Here is a 17584-nt window from a genome sequence, read left to right on the forward strand (position 1 = left end):
CCCCCTCTCTCTTCTTTCTCTCTCTTTCTTAGAGAGAAAACAGAGGACACATTGATCAGTTGCCTCCCACAAGTGCCTGCAAGGGTATGTGCCCTGACTGGTAATTGAACCCACCACCTTTTAGTGCCCAGGACGAAGCTCCAATCAACTGAGCCACCTGGCCAGGGCTTTCAAGTTTCAATGAACCCTTAAGTGAGGCTATTTCCCTTTTCACTGGTAGAAAAAAAAATAATGTATTCATTTTAAAACTCAAGAGATACCAAAAATATTAAGGTCAATGGCTCTGATGAATTTGCAACACTTCAGTACCATTCAGGTAGTAGGGCCTGTTACTCTGTGCTTCTGTGGCTGTGAATTTATTTTTCTCCTTATTGTTTTATATACACACATGCACATGCATACACACACAGAGAGAAAGTACCTGATACATACGGTTGCCTTTTCACCTCAGGATGCCTGATGCCACTTACTAGCTCGGGGACATGGCAAATCACTATAAGTCTCCTAACCTCAGACTTATAGATAAAGCAGGATAAAAATAGTCTGGCTAAGTAATTTTTACCTTTCTCTTCTTATTTTGTGCCTGCTCATAAGTTCTGCAAAGTTGTAATTTGTTATTAACTACGACTGGCTGAGTATAACATTTGAATACTTTCCAAAGCTGCACACATGAACATTCAGCCAGGGGACAACACAGTGATATTTCAAAGTATGACAGGGCATTCTGCATTGTCACCACCACTAAAGGAAGCCACTGCCATCAGAGCCAGGAGCCAGGAAAGCCCTGTGCTCTACAATAGCCAGGAACAATGTGCCAACCAAAATGCCCATATGCCTTTGTCAAGAAATACTGGAAGACATTTAAAAGAATCACACCCAAGACTGTAAAAACATTAAAACATACCCCTAGGATGACAAATGCAGAGAATAAGAGTCATGACTAGCTAGGAATAGGCCAGGGCTCTTCCTGCTCCACCACCTTTTTTATCTGTGTGTGTGTCAAATAATCTTTAATGGAAACATTTTCCATTGTAGTTCTTAACTAGCCGGACATTCCACAGCACCACTGTTGATATCATCTATGATGTCACGAGGGTGGCAGCCATCAACATTGCAGCCCACAGACTGGGCAGTCCCCAGGATCTCTTTAATGGTTCCAAAGAGATCTCTAGCTAACAATCGGTGCCGCATCTGTCAGGCAATGCTGACAATCTTACCAAAAGTGATATTTCCACTTAATGTTTAATGTTTAGTGCTTAATTTTTTTTTTCCTTCTGTCTCTTGGAAGGCTCTTGATGATCAGGGCAGAGGCAAGAAGGCACTACCTCAGTCTGGGTTTGTCTGTTCTGAACGGTCAGTTTCACTGTAATCCTCAGACCCTTCCAATTATTGGTTGCTTTGGTGATGTCATCACCAACCTTTTTCAGAGACAGGCCCAGGGAGCCAATCTGGGGCTCAGGGAAGACGTGGCACCCACTTCCACACCACGGCACCTCAGGTATACAACTTTGATTTCGTTGGGGTTGAACTTTGGCACCATGGTGGAGGCAGCTGGTGTCAGATGAACCCGGATTGGGGGCAACTGAAGAAAGTTGCATCTGACCCTCCTGCAGGTCGAAAGCTGAAAACTCCACATGTATTGACGGAGCCTTTACACAGCTCTGCACAAGTTCTCACCACGCTGGATTCTAAGAGCTGGATACTCTATTTTACTGAAGTGACTGATCAGGACACACCTTGGGAACAGAACAGAACTGGCTGGATAAACAGGTCTAACAGAGGCCTCAACCCCCTCACTGAGAAGGGAACACCAAACGGAGCACATGGGGCTTTCCTCCCATCACTTTTAGACAATCATTTCAAACAAGCTGCTTCGTTATGGCATCCACCCATGTAACAACCAGTCAATGCAAATAGGCCTGTTCCTTAAGCAATCTCAAAAATGTATTTTTATTGATTTTAGAAAGGGAGGGGGGATAGAGACGTCAATGATGAGACTCATTGATTGGGTGCCTCCTGCACACCCCTGCTGGGGATCCAGCCAACCTGGGCATGTGCCCTGACTGGGAATCGAACTGTGACCTCCTGGTTTTTAGGTAAATGTTCAATCACTGTACCACACCAGCAGGGCAATAATGCAAATTCTTAATCTAATGTCCCTAGTGAATGCATCTTAGTCACATAGAGGACACTAAAATCTCTCCCTGAAACCTGAATTGCCAGAGTGCCATCACCCACAAGTGCCTGGGCCATGAAGCCACAACAGTATTTGAGATATAACACTTAGCTGTCTATCAAGGTTGCCCAAGTCCCAAGGCCAATTCTTGGAGACCTAATATGGATTTGGGGTTTCTGGGGCCTGCCTGCTGACTTGGGAGTTCCTTGCATAGGTAGGATGGCATTAGTTCAGGGTGGGAACATATGCCAGATAACCTTGAGGTTACTAATCTGGCCGAGGACAAGAGGAAGGAACTTGTAGGTTCCACAGTAAGCATGTAAGTTATGATAGCTATAATTAAATGGCCACATATCCTCCTACCAAATGCACAGTCTCAAGGGACACTGTGCTTTCTACTGGAATACTGGCCAGCAACTGCCACTAACATGTAAACTTCTGTATACCCCATTCACATGCCAATATCGATTCATATCATTGCATCAACTAAAAACGAGCTTTTCAGCTCCCACACAAATTGGCAACATTGCAAGGATGACAAACTTTATGTACATGCCTATCTTATATGGGCTTGGCTTCAGCAGTCCCTTTCATCTGTGAAAGTCACTTTACAGACCAAGAGAAAAGTATGCTTTTATCCTTAGGCAGTTATACAAAGAAAATACATAAGAATGTATGTGTGGCCCCAGCTGGTGTGGCTTGATTGGTTGGGTATCTTCCTGTGCAACAGGTTGCCAGTTTGATTTCCCTCAGGGCACGTACCAGGATTGTGGGCTTGATCCCCAAAAGGGGGTGTGCAGGAGGCAACTGATCGATCAATGTTATGCTCTCACATTGATGTTTCTCTCTACCCCTTCTTCTCTCTAAAAATCAACAAACTATTCATTTTAGATCATGTGTGTATGCATGCATATACATGTATGGTGGGTATCTGTATACATATATGTATATATTTCATTGGTTCTCTTAAAAAGAGTAACTCCACCCCCCCCAAATAAACACCCCTAAATTTAATAATCACTCAAAAAAAAATCTACCTCCTTGCTTTTCTAAGTCAATTCCACTCTGTTCCAGTGATACAGACTGCTCTGGAGCAGCCGGTCATGAATGCTAGGGCTCTGCTACTATCTCTGCACACTGACAGGCACATCCCAACCCCAAAGGCATCACTTCACGGGACTATCTTGTACATGAGTATAAACCTCTCCACTAACAAGTAAGCGTTAGGGTCATCTCTCTGAATATATTTGTCTTCTACAACTTTTTCCATAATCTGATTAGGTTATAGGCACTTAGCAAAACAGGAAGCTTTCCAAAAGCCACCCATACAAGCATACCACTGCTCAGAACCCTCTAGTTGTGCATGATTTAATAAAACTGACCATATAGGATAACGCTGTTTATTAAAAATATATCCAGGGAGAAGGAAGTCAGTGCATTTATGCAATTTTACATACACATCTGTAGTTTGAGGTTCCATTATTCCAACAGTTCATATAAATCACTGTTTCAGATCAGAGAGAAAAAAATGCTTTACACAGATCAGCAATTGGTTATAGGTTTGGTCATGAGTAGGCTTGTTGTAAAAATAAAACCACCTCTTCCAGTATTAAAGAATGTTTCCTTTATGCAGGCAAGTCTTTAGAGTTAAGAACTTTTCCTTGCACAAGAATTTACTTCAAGTTCCTGGAAAACAGCCAACCCTCCATTTTCTAGAAATATAAATGCTATATTCTGTCTGGGATCTTTTTCTTTTGAGTTAACAAAGGAAGCATTTTCAGTGATCTGACACTAGTTACCCTTGAGCTGGTATGCCAGCTCCTGCCATGGCAGACCTAAGACCCATACAAGAGCATTTCTCAGAGAGTTAGAAATACAGAGTATGACATTTCCAAACAACATTCTTATTACAGTAGGGAAAAACGGGTCATAAAATCCAGACTAAGATAAATGGATGAAAAGTTTGATCATCTTTGCTAAAGGATGGACACTAGCATCCAGAATACCCTCAAAGGACGTGGTTTCTGAATGCACTAACATGTCTTTCCCCTGCAAGTCTCCTTAACTGCCCCCCCCCCCCCGCCCCCTTGGAGTATCAGCAACATCGCCATTTCCTGAGTTTGTACTCACTGACAAAAATCGGGAGCACAGAGCACAGCCTCAAAACCTGATGAAGCACAGGGAAGACAAACCTCCAATTTGCTGGCGAGAATCCTTTCTGTGGAAAACCAAGACTTGAACCTAATTTCTTATATGCAGAAGTTGGGGCTTCGTCACTCAGCCTTAGGGACTTTATACACAGGTGGCCCTAATGAAGTTCTGGAGTGACTAGTCACAGCCTTCTGGAGTTCTGTACTGAAGTGTTGTCCAATGCAGAAAAGAGGGACCTGGGGTACTACCTTCTTTATAAACTGTGAAGATGAGAGGAAGTTTATCAATATAAACACAGGAAACCAGAGCTGAGGAACAGGAAGAGAGAAATCTGTACCCTTATGCGTGGCTGTGTTTAAGGTTTCTGCTAAATTAGGCTAAAGTATCTACAACTTTCTCCATGTCTGTCCCCAATTAGACTACCTAGACCTTACAATTCCCTTTGGGAGGGAGGGGGGGATGGGGATGTAATTACATGTAACTCCCTCTCCCTTCCTTCTTAAAAAGAAAGTTAAAAATATAGAAAGCAGATTAAACCAGTCAATGTCGAACACACCATGACATACTTGGCGTTAGCTGCCCAACATCTGACTGACTCCATCTCAGCAAAATTAAAGGACAACAGAATATTAGGACACTATCCAACTGTTTACGCATACGAGGATATCTAAAAATTAGTGCTTGTTGATAGGATTACTAAGCAAATAAATTTAAGGCATAACTGGAGAAACAGCAAATGAAATAGAATACATTTTCCCTACGATGCAATATTAAGGCCTCTGCCAAGGGAGACTGCTTTACAGTGGGGAAGTCTTCCTGCTCCTAACCAACCAATGGTTGCTGAGGAAAGTGTAGGCTAAAGACTGAGTGTTTAAACAGATAATTACTGACTCTTAAACACTCAAGCTCCAGAACTGGATTAAAAAACCATCATAAGTACTGGTTAGACAGTCAATCAATGAGGGCAAATCTGCCAGGGCCACAACATGAAAATGTCAAATACAGATATTTTAGGAGACATTACTTTGTTTATACACAGGTCTAAATGTTAACAACAGAACCCTGATTTAAAAAAACAAAATGCTATGTTCACGCAAAAATCTTTGTGCTTAGTTTGTAAAAAGGTATCAGAACAGTTGAAAACAAATCGGTTCATTTGTTAACCTAGTGCTGCTTGGTTAAACGGCTTAGTTCCTATGCTCTATCAGAACTGCAGAAATGCCACCCCTTCCCCCATGTCAAGGTACAGCTGCTCTCACCTGTCAGAGCCTCTGCAGGGACCAGGGAGACAGGCCCCTGAGCAGCTCTTACAGCTCCTCACACTTCACAGAGGTCACTGCCCGAGCTCAGTGTGAAGAATGCGGAATGTGGGGATGAGCACCCACTAGGGGATGCTCCATGTAAGGACATTTAAGTGGAAACGTCATCAAAATAAAACAAACCACTGTTTCTTTTCAGTGGTAGAATAGGGAACAAAGGGGTTTCTACATCAATTAAATAAAACTTTGGAACAGTAAGTAAAACAAAAAAATTTTGATTTCTCAAAAGTTCAATTAAAAAAAAAAAAGACCATCTCTTTTTCAAAAAATTTGAATTATGGAAATTCTCTCAAATTTATGCAACAGGCTTAATTTTGACCTTAGGAAGGAGTCTCCTCCCATTTTCTCTCCACATTTTATGTTCTTCAAGTTGCTATTATAAAATCTTTGAAAAGCAAAATCAGCCATGACGCGGAATCATGGAGATGTAACAATTTACTTCAGAAATACATCTATACAAATTATGCATACAGCACAGAACTATAAACAAAAAGGTGAAGCAAACATTATTTATTTTCAGGTAGAAACATTAGCCTGATGAATTATTGCAGATTTGAGAAATCAGCACATAGAACTACTGGACAGAGCATTGCTTACAGGTGCTTTTATCTGTGTGGAGACAAAGGCTGAACTGTTTGTCCCAAGTTATCGTTGTGGGGGGGGGGGGGGGGCGCGGGTGGAAGAAAGACAGACTATGAACAAAAACTTAAAACAAGAACATGGGAGAAAAAAATTATTTTACTCCAAAAGGGAATTAAAACTGCTTGTTTTCTTTAAAACTTTACATCAATTCAAAATGCTCTGGCCATAGAATAATACATACTGGATGGCCCAAGCTGTACACTTTGTAACCTACACAAGAGAAATGAATGAATGAGCCTTCCTTGCCTCTGCTCCAGGGCTGTGGCTGCTGGAATCACCATGTAAACATTCCTAGTGTGTCACTGGTAGGAAGCCAGCAAGTAATACCCTACAACTATATTAAAACTAAGCTCTAAGAAAAGTCCACCCAGTTACAAAGGCTGAATTATATTGACAGTATAGGTCAAGTTTTGACTTTTAAATTATATCTTAATTCAGAGAACATGGAACAACAAAAGCCCATGGCTAATGAAAATGTAACAATTGAGTGTCATATACAAAAAAACTGTGTGAACTGCACAGACAATGCATGAATGGGGAGAGAAAATTAGAGGGAAGTGAAAAGCACACAGAGCTAACCTACTGAAGTATTTGTCAAATAAGCATGAGCTTTAATTTCTGTACTTATGTACAAGAGTTATCTTTGGAGGAAACAATACTGCAGACTTAGCTAGATGGATACACACAGCCCAGAATTAAACTGCACAGCGACATTTATTGTTTCAGCCTGGAAAAACATCCCCTTTTTCAAATTTCACACAGCAAAGCAAGTTAAAAACTTCACTCATCAAATAAATGATAATTTAAACAAGAACTTGCTAAAGAAACCTCATCACAACAATGGTTTAGGGCCTGATCACTTTAAGTCCATGGGGCCATTAATGAATATCAACCAAGTGTCTCTTTTATCATCTGCAAGCCGTTTTTCCTACAACAAGAAGGAGTAACATGTTTCCTTGACTCAGGTGATACATTTAGAAAAGAAATCATGATTTGTTTTCTTTTGCTGTAACAGGCAGACACTGCATTCCTCGGTGTAATCAGGAAAGATGGAATGATTGCTGCCCTTCTCTTGCGGCTATTAACAGTTTTTCCCGCATTATCTCAAGGCTTGAATAGTCCGGCAACTTAAGATAGTTCACACAAGTCATTACGGAGGGCAAGAAGTCATCTGGGTTTTCTGTCGATTCGAATGTCTTCCGAACAATTGTCAAGGGTGGGTTCAAACTCCGGAAGCCTAATTTAGAGGGAAGGAAGAGAGACCAAGGACTCAGTAAGTGTACAGGATGCAAACAACCAGCTTAGAGAACACTTTCTTAGCCATGAGAGGCGTCAGACTGAAATGATAGGCATGCCTTTTTTATGCTACGACTATCAGAAAACATTACACTGCTTTGCTGTATAGTATTACCACACACACGAGGTACTATTTCTTCCTTGGCGATTAAACCTACATATTCAATATACATTTAGTGCATGGAACCTGGCATCTGCTTTATTTACTATAAAAAGTCATTGCATAACATAAAGGCAAACAGTTTCCTATGTCTTCTAACTTTTAAAAGAGTACCAACTCATACCTATATAAGTATGTTAGGACTCAACTTTGAACGTTCACACTTCAGAATACCTTCTCATCTAAGATCATAATGTACAAATGTCAAAAGCAGCATTTACAGTGTATAGTAATCCTATTTCAATGTGTTTAAGATAAATCTCTACGAGTTTTCCTGCCAGTTATATCTGTTAATGAATTACCTCACAAACCAAAAATTGAGAAATATTACCATACTGGAATAACTACGAGGCACTGTAAATCAAATAAAGAATATCCCGCTATTGGTACTGAAGTGTACACACACACACACACACACACACACACACACACACACACACACACACAGTTATAGCTAGCATCAACAGTGTACCCACCTCCAACAGGCAATCTCGGGCTACCTGTCACAAACTGGAGAAATAACCTCTGCTGCTCATTATCAAAACTACTGAGAATCTCAAACAAAAACTTCACAGCCCGACTGCAACAGAAATAATTATTATTATTTCATATTAAAATACAGATTTGAATCACAACACATTGCCAACTCTCACAATAAGCTAGAGACTGTCAAATTTAAGTATGACTACATATGAATTCACATTACAATGAACCCTGAAATCAAATTTGCTTCTGCTGTTATAGCTAGAATTCAAGTGGAATGTTACTGTTATAATAATTAAGATTTGTGTGGGACTGTTCAGATATCCCTGTTTTACTATAAATATCAGAAAACCTCCTTTAATATGTAGACAAATTAGAAAATACCCCCCTTTTGAAAAGCTAAAGGAGTTCATCACCACTAAACCAGTATTATACGAAATGCTGAAAGGTATCCTTTAAGAAGAGGAAGAAGAAAAAGGTAAAGATACAAATTGTGAACAACAAACATGCATCTATCAACAAGTGAATCTAAGAATCAAGTGAATAAATAATCTGATGTACAGAATGAACTGGTGATTATAATGAATCAGGGACATAGAAAGGGAATGGACTGACTATTCTTGCGGGGGGGGGGGGGGGGGGGGCAAGGGGAATGGGAGATGCGCGAAGAGACTGGACAAAAATCGTGCACCTATGGATGAGGACAGTGGGTGGGGAGTGAGGGCGGAGGGTGGGGCGGGAACTGGGAGGAGGGGAATTATGGGGGGGGGAAAAAAAAGAGGAACAAATGTAATCTGAACAATAAAGATTTGATAAAAAAAAAAAAAAAGAAAGAAAATACCCCCCCCTTTTATTGTTTACAATATATACATACTCAGACTACCAAATTCTAAGCTATAAATTGAACCCCTGGCAGACCCCAGCGTTCACCTGTCATGAGTGTAACCGTGATCTGGCCTGCAGCATTCCATCAGTATCTTTGTATCCCAAGTGTCTGCTTTACTGCCACACAGGAGTTGATCCAGCTGTGCATTTAAATAAGGGTAAAGAATTACTCAAGATAATAGCTGTATAACAGATTGAAGTGCATACAATATATTTCATAGTATGCCGAAAAGGTCTGAATGTATTAAGAGTATAATTTTTATATCAAAGACTTCTGCTAAGGACCTCTTTAGATACTGTGCTCTTCTAATGCATTTACACATTCAATTTCCCCTTCTGTTGCACATTAATAGGAATTCTGCCCATTTGTCGGGATTTAGAGTTCTAGAGAAGGCTTTAATTTCAAACAAAACATCTGAAACAAACACTTGATTTAAGTTTTCCTAACTCTTCTCAGTTCTTTAGAAGCTTTAACGTGATAACCTACTTCTAACCAAGTAGATCTTTATAAATCCTGGCTTTTGGAATCACAAGGGTACTCAATAAGGGAAGCCAAGAGATAGACTACTGAGCTGGAGAGCAGTGGGAGAAGTAAGTTAAAATGAGACATAGCAAATCGGTAGTTTTTCACATTTTGTAAAGAGTTGCACGTCTATGCCATACAGTTGTTTAGGGCTATATGGGGACCCACCTATCCATTACAGAATGATTGTTAGAAAGCAAAAAATGCCTTTGTGTCCTTGGAAAATCTTAACATCAGTTTCAAATCAAACCATCTTTCCTTTAGTTTAACTGCCCATTTGCAGAATGAGTATATACTTTTGAGAAAATCCAATTTAGGACATATGAAATTTAATATTGACTACCTGTCACTGTCAGGTACTTCATGTATCCTGTTCAGTGAGACAGAGATTATCTTAATTTTATAGACAAGGCAGTCAGATTAGGTACAATTACTTGGATACGGTCACACAGCTAGGCAGTGAGGAACAGGACTCAAATATAGGAGCAACACTTGCTGTTTTCAAGTCCAGGTGACACTTGGTGCTTTAAAGTGCTAGGGATGCCACATGCTTCAATAGTTACCAAACCCAAGTGGACATAAAAATAATGAGATTAAAATGCTGTTATTCAAAGATTTCCAGATTCAGCCAGCAACAAATGTGTATTCTAAAGCTAGTATTTAAAAAAAATTAAAAAGGTTTGCGAACTGGGGAAACCTAACATCTTCTGGACTGGTTCTACGACATTTCATGTAGTCTGAGATTCATGTTGCATTTTAAGATGGCTAGAAAAACTATGCATAAAGTCATATTTTCCATTCTCAAAAGTATTCTCTGAATTTGGCAATTAATAAATTAATTAATAAACACTTCCTTAAAATTTCAAGGACTAACTTGATTCTTGAAACCAAGTCTCATCTAATCCAGGAAGTGTAGTTAATAAAAAATAACAACAAACAAACACAGTGTGACCTCCTCAGTATGATTCATTATTCTGGACCCATGGCTCTCCCTGCTAACTACAGCAGTACAGACACCTAAGTCCCACGCCCCATCAAGCATCCAGGTCTCAGTTGACAATGATACTATGCTTACTCAATCACACATGGACCCCACTCCCTTATATTTAATATTTATATTACACTGAATATTTATATAGTTCATATATGTTATTTATACAGTATAAAATGTTATATTTGATGTTCAATATTTTTCCTTGCTCAGGAAATGGCTTTATCTTTCTCAAAAATCCACCTCTTGCTCCCAACCCTCTTTTTGTTTGCAACAGTGGAGTCTTCGACTAAATAGCACAGAAATACCCCACTAAGGTAATTAAGGCACAGAACTAGAAATGAACATTTATTTTAGATATAAGATACTCACCTCTTCTGGGTAGAAGTACTGAAGATGACTGAGTGGGAAGACTGATTCAAATCCATCTCTGAATGAATCAAACTGCCTGGAAACGCCTTCATTTAGTGCCCAGAATATAACAAGCTGCAAAAGAGAAAAATCTTTTACAAACTATGACAAGATTTCAAATCTTTTTCCGTGACAAAGTACAGTGAAACATTACTTTAAAAAAAAAAATGGACAAGTAACAATTACTGTTGTTTTAAATGTGAAATTTTTAGTTTTATATCCTGTTAAGTTCTTAGAACCCAACCCTTTGCTAAGTATGTGCACATAGCAAAAGCCACACTATAGAAATGCAGTCACATAAAATTGAAGGGTAACAAAAAGCATCTGTAATTGGCCCAACATTATCTAGTCATCAATCACTTTGACTAACCTATTTGTTCAGAAATAGAGGACATATTCAGATAAAAATAAAAACATTATTATAAATTATTTTCAGAGAACCTTAATCTGGATGTTAATGCTTCATTTAATAGTAAATTGAAAGAAAAGCAGCAGGTAAATAGTATTTAAGATTCTCTACTATCGTGTGTCTGTCTGTCTCTCTCTCTCTCTCAAACTGGTGAAGAAACCAGAGCTAAAAATTTTCACAGGTTCTATCTAAAATCCCACACTTAAGTTAGTGGAAGAGTTAGGTCTAGGTGGAGGGTAATATTTCATCTTGAACACAATGCTCTTTCCACTCAATGTCTAGAAAAACAAAAAAAAACTTTTCAAAAAGTAGCAATAAAGACCTCATGGGTTGTAATTTAAAACATAATTTGTATTCAATATAAAATTATTTTTCCTTAATTCAGCTTATAAAGTAAGGACCATGAATTGGCAATTTGAAAAGCCTCATCAAACCCACAAATGTGTGTGTGTGTGTGTGTGTTAGAGGCAATTTTTATCTGGCGTGATAGTGATTTAGTCACAAGGGATGGCTCCTTTTCAGTGATTTCTACTCAAACTGACAAAATGTGAAATGTGATCTTCTAAGATAGTATTTAAGCTTAAGAATAGCAAACTCAAGATTGTATACGGCATTGCGAAATATCCAATATATCCTCTCATAGAACAAAGAAAGCTAAGGCTGAAAAAGTCAACTTCATGCAGTGATCCCACAGGTCAAAGGTCTCAAACTAGTCCGTGCAGGCAGCTAGCTGGCACCTTGTGCTTTAGTGGACTGGCCCCTTCCCTCTCCTTCAGAGCAGTAGCCACAGGCAAAGTTCTGCATCACCACAGATGGTCTTCTCCCCAAAGGACGCCGCGATTACATACCCTTAGATACTCTTCTAGATTATAGATAGTGACGGGTATATCTTTTCCTCCTTTCTTCAGTTCGATGTTGGGAAACCCTGGCAGAGTGAAATCCAATCCCAGATCTTCAACTGAGCAGCCATTCATAGTCAAAGTTTCTAATGCATATCGCAGACTCTCTTTGGTCTACACAAAAGGGAAGGGGGTTGTCAAGTACCGTCACTCACTTAATTATGTTTTTGTGTTTATAAAATAAAAGACATGCTAACACATTTTATGGGTTCTTTTAGCCTTAGCCTATTTTTTCTTCTTTTGTCATAATCTACACATGACCAAGTCACTGAGATAAAGGAAATAATCTTAAACACTTCCGATTCCAACTGTTTTTATATGAGAAACAAGATCTCGAGTGTTCCTTCATAATGAGATGCTTGCTACTCAATTTGATCATATTCAAATCAAATTTCTCAAAAAGGCCAAGATACTATGCATAATGGTCTACTTAAGAGTGTGGCTCTGGAGTCAAACTTTTCATAAATTCTTGGCAAATCTTAATGAATTCAATATATGTATATAGCCAATACTGAGTAATACAATATAGTTAGGAAATTATAAATTCAAGTAAGTACAAACAATGCACTATCTAGTAATAAAAATATTTTTTCTCTGCAAAGTCCAAGTCTAGAGAATACCTTGTAAATTCTTAATCAGGACTAGAATAACAAATATATATTCATATAATAGCACTACAGTGAAAAAAGATTCCAACAAAGAAAAATCAAGTCGCCGAAACCGGTTTGGCTCAGTGGATGGAGCGTTGGCCTGCGGACTGGGGGGTCCCGGGTTCGATTCCGGTCAAGGGCATGTACCTGGGTTGCGGGCACATCCCTAGTGGGAGATGTGCAGGAGGCAGCTAATTGATGTTTCTCTCTCATCAATGTTTCTAACTCTCTATCTCTCTCCCTTCCTCTCTGTAAAAAAAAAATCAATAAAATATTTTTTTTTTAAAAAAAGAGAAAAATCAAGTCACACTCTTATAAAAAATGTTAAAAGCAGTTTGTATTATTCACTTTTTAAGTGCTTAAGATTATATGGTTATGTTTCATAAAAATATAAAAAAATTTTTTTAGATTAAGCATGAAAGACCAACAGGCAAAACTACAAATTCTATCTGAAAATGAAGGTATCCACTACAGGAGAAAGAAGGCAAATGGGTTTCTGGATTGGAGATGCCTCTGAGTGCAGAAAATTAGTCATTTTAAACAGACTGATTATTAAATCATTTTTTAAGACATTTGACACTATGGGTTCCAGATCAAGCAGCCTGGGCTTAAATTCCAGCTTTCACATTCTGGGTATGTGACCTTGGGCAGCACGTTACTCAACCTACCTGCCTTGGGTTTCTCACGTGTAAAACTGGGATAACAGAAATACCTAAGTCTCACAGTGTTGTTGTGGATTAAATAAATTAACATATGTAAGGCACCTGGAACATGCCATGATTTTACTTTCTTTCCTTGCTTCTATCCCTGGGCCATTATTATTATTATTTTTTTAAATATATTTTATTGATTTTTTACAGAGAGGAAGGGAGAGGGATAGAGAGTTAGAAACATCAATGAGAGAGAAACATCGATCAGCTGCCTCCTGCACACTCCCCACTGGGGATGTGCCGGCAACCAAGGTACATGCCCTTGGCAGGAATCGAACCCGGGAACCTTGAGTCCGCAGGCCGACACTCTATCCACTGAGCCAAACCGGTCAGGGCCTTGGGCCATTATTTACCTAAAAGATAATCGATCCTAAATAAGACTATAGTAGTTTAAAACTTACAAAGTTGCTAACTGTAAACCTAAGTGGTTCTAAAAATCTGAAAACAGATATTGTATTGAAAATATGGACTTGGCAAAGATCTGGCTATTTCCCTTAATAAGCTTATTTCTCCAAAATCACCAACAACTACCAATTAATATGGGAGCTAAGATGAATTCCCTTACAAATCATCCTCCCTGACACAAAGGCATTCTAAAACCCCCAACTGTCTACTGTAAGCTCCTCTCCATTTTATTAAGAGACTAGAGGCCTGATGCACAAAATTCGTGCACTGGGGGTGGGGGGTGGTCCCTCAGTCCAGACTGTACTCTCTCCAATCTGGGACCCCTAGGGGGATGTTCGACTGCCTGACTGCTGGTTTAGGCCCGATCCCACAGGGCCTAAACTAGCAGTCAGACATCCCTCACTATCCGGGACTGCTGGCTCCCAACCACTCGCCTGCCTGATTGCCCCTACTGCTTCTGCCTGCCAGCCTGATCACCCCCTAACCCAGTGGTTCTCAACCTTCTGGCCCTTTAAATACAGTTCCTCTTGTTGTGACCCAACCATAAAATTATTTTTGTTGCTACTTCATAACTGTAATGTTGCTACTGTTATGAATTATAACGTAAATATCTGATACGCAGGATGGTCTTAGGCGACCCTGTGAAAGGGTCGTTCGACCGCCAAAGGGGTTGCGACCCACAGGTTGAGAACCACTGCCCTAACCACTCCTCTGCCACAGCCTGATCAATGCCTAACTGCTCTCCCCTGCTGGCCTGATTGCCCCTAACTGCCTCTGCCTCGGTCCCCCACCACCATGGTTTTGTCTGGAAAGAAGTCGGGTGCCGGAAAATGGCCAATCGACCCGGTCTTATTAGCATATTACCCTTTTATTAATATAGATATGACACTTTCACTCTATAGAATCTCTTCTCCATTCTTAATGGGAGTTGATTTAACTTTGGTCCATGTTACCTGCACAATATAAGCTATCTGAGTCTGTGCCATTTTTTAAAAATATAACTTTGCCTTCTTCTAATGTCAGATACAGAACCACTACTAACCTCAGACTGAATTAAATGACTTTTTAGTAAAAAATATCAATTAATGATATAAAACTCAAGATTACCCATGAAATCTAAAAGAAACTTCAATATGTGTTACCAAAATATAGCATACAGCCACTATGATTTTTAAAGATATCATCCTGAAATCTCTCTAGAAACAAATGGACTGTTCCTAAATTCAGCCACATTTCAGGAAAAAAAAACAATCAATCTGTCCTAAGAACAGTTTTATTGATTCAAATGCTTACTAAAAGAATTCAGCCTGACATAGTATCTGCCCAGATATATAACACCCATATAAAATTTAACAAGCAAGAGCCTTTGATTTCAGTTAGGAGTGTATTTTATTTGCTAATCAAGCCTTTTACTCAGCAACTGCTGTTATTATAGGCCCTCTTACTCATTATAAAATCACATTTCAGTTGTGATAAAAAATTAAAGTCTTCTAAAATAACATAACTGTGTCAAATACAAACCACTTAACAAAGACCTCATCTTTCTACAATAAGAAACTGATCCATTTGGAGGTTTCCTCATCTTGTAAGCCTACCTGGGATTTATCTTGTTCAAGTCTTTTCTTTTGTCTGACAACGTCTTCTAGGTGATACACTGATCTGGCTACCACTGGGTCAATGTCAAACAAATCGTGTGACGTCAGTGAAGTTTCTTGCCGTAGCATCCACTTATAAAAGGGTAAGCCAAGGGGAAGGTCCACCTGAAAGGAATATGCAAAATATTATTTTTAAATATATTTTACTGATTTTTTACAGAGAGGAAGGGAAAGGGATAGAGAGTTAGAAACATCAATGAGAGAGAAACATCGATCAGCTGCCTCCTGCACACTCCCTACTGGGGATGTGCCCGCAACCAAGGTACATGCCCTTGACCGGAATCGAAACCTGAGACCCTTGAGTCTGCAGGCTGACGCTCTATCCACTGAGCCAAACCAGTTAGGGCAAATATGCAAAATATTTTAAGTCACAGCTTCTAGAATTGTCTCAGTTCTATAACTGACATGTCAAGAGGTCATTTAAATAGGTCAAATAATCCTCAGAGGAAAACAGTCCGTAGTAAGGACTATTTCCCTTATTTTATAAAAAGAGTCCCCATTTATTTATTTATTTTTAAAATATATTTTATTGATTTTTTACAGAGAGGAAGGGAGAGGGATAGAGAGTTAGAAACATCGATGAGAGAGAAACATCGATCAGCTGCCTCCTGCACATCTCCCACTGGGGATGTGCCCGCAACCCAGGTACATGCCCTTGACCGGAATCGAACCTGGGACCTTTCAGTCCCCAGGCCGACACTCTACCCACTGAGCCAAACCGGTTTCGGCAAGTCCCCATTTAAATTCAATCTGGGGCCCTGATATTATGAAATTTTAAAAATACTTAAGTATTCTATTTAAACAATGACCCTATAAACTAATTTTTCAATGATGGACATATAGTCTCCATAAGGGCTCAATATCAAGCGATGTTTAGAGGAAAGAGTTAAAAGGACCAACTAATTATCATTAAAAGAAAATAAAATGGAACTTCTAAAATAACTGATGAACAGCCCATTCTTCAGTTACAGTGAAATTGTAAGCTTGTGAATTTGACATCAAATGAAAATGTCTTCCACATACAAAGTAGCTTATAAAATGTGAAAAGAGGAAATGGAGGAAAGTCTAGAAATATTCAAACCTCTGTGAATACTGATTTCCTTAGATTATTTTCATTCTAGCTCTCTACTGGCAAATTACTGTAGGTTTAATTACATACTCATGCTTTCCTACTGAATTGAAACTATGATATCAAATATTTCAGAAATATATCATTAAAACCATGCCTGATTCTGAGCCTCTGCTTCTAGCAGAACATGGGCCACAGATTGGCATTTGGACATCACCTGGGAGCTGGTATGAGAATGTAGAATCTTGGGCCTCACCCTTGAACTACTGAATCAGAATTGGCTTTTGTAACAAAATCCCCAAGTAATTCATATGCACATTAAAGTTTGTATAGCACTATTTTAAAAATACAGCATTAAGCACATGGGATTAGGCACTTTCATAAAACACAGGCACACAAAAATTTATAGAAAAGCAAATAAACTTACCAATCTGAAATCCATAATAGCCTTGGCCATTAATTTTCCTAAGAAGCGAAACTTCATCTTAACCTTTGCAATATGAGCTGGCTTTGCTGTCCTACCAAAGGGAAGCGCAAACAGGCCCTGGAGGTTTTGAATATACTTGGTCCCTTCTTGGCTTCCTGTAAATGAACAAGTGACCAGACTTTACATACTCTCTCCCAAAACAAGACAAAACAAAAACTGGTAACTCAGAACATTTAAGAAATGCAATATTCTCAAAATCAGAAAGATCATGTAATTAAGTCCTCTAGAGCTGGAAGGGCCTCCCTTAACTGATACATAAGAAA

General features: G+C 39.1%; 1 protein-coding gene across 18 annotated transcripts in view; it reads right to left on the minus strand.

The window, feature by feature from the left end:
- Positions 1-6141: 6141 nt before the first annotated feature.
- Positions 6142-17584, minus strand: part of TRIP12 (thyroid hormone receptor interactor 12) — a 130607-nt gene continuing 119164 nt past the window's right edge. For all 18 annotated transcript variants that reach the window (XM_070422320.1, XM_070422321.1, XM_070422333.1 and 15 more), the window contains 7 exons: positions 17262-17416; positions 15706-15870; positions 12295-12459; positions 10999-11112; positions 9158-9252; positions 8221-8324; positions 6142-7525 (listed from right to left, as the gene is read on the minus strand). In XM_070422320.1, the coding sequence (XP_070278421.1) occupies positions 7329-7525; positions 8221-8324; positions 9158-9252; positions 10999-11112; positions 12295-12459; positions 15706-15870; positions 17262-17416 (995 nt within the window). In that variant the 3' untranslated portion in view covers positions 6142-7328. The remainder of the gene's footprint in view (positions 7526-8220; positions 8325-9157; positions 9253-10998; positions 11113-12294; positions 12460-15705; positions 15871-17261; positions 17417-17584) is intronic.

Source organism: Myotis yumanensis, unplaced genomic scaffold (assembly GCF_028538775.1).
Source record: "Myotis yumanensis isolate MYYU_CA2020_CCGP unplaced genomic scaffold, mMyoYum1.0.hap1 SCAF_8, whole genome shotgun sequence".
In the NCBI taxonomy this organism is placed as follows: domain Eukaryota; kingdom Metazoa; phylum Chordata; class Mammalia; order Chiroptera; family Vespertilionidae; genus Myotis; species Myotis yumanensis.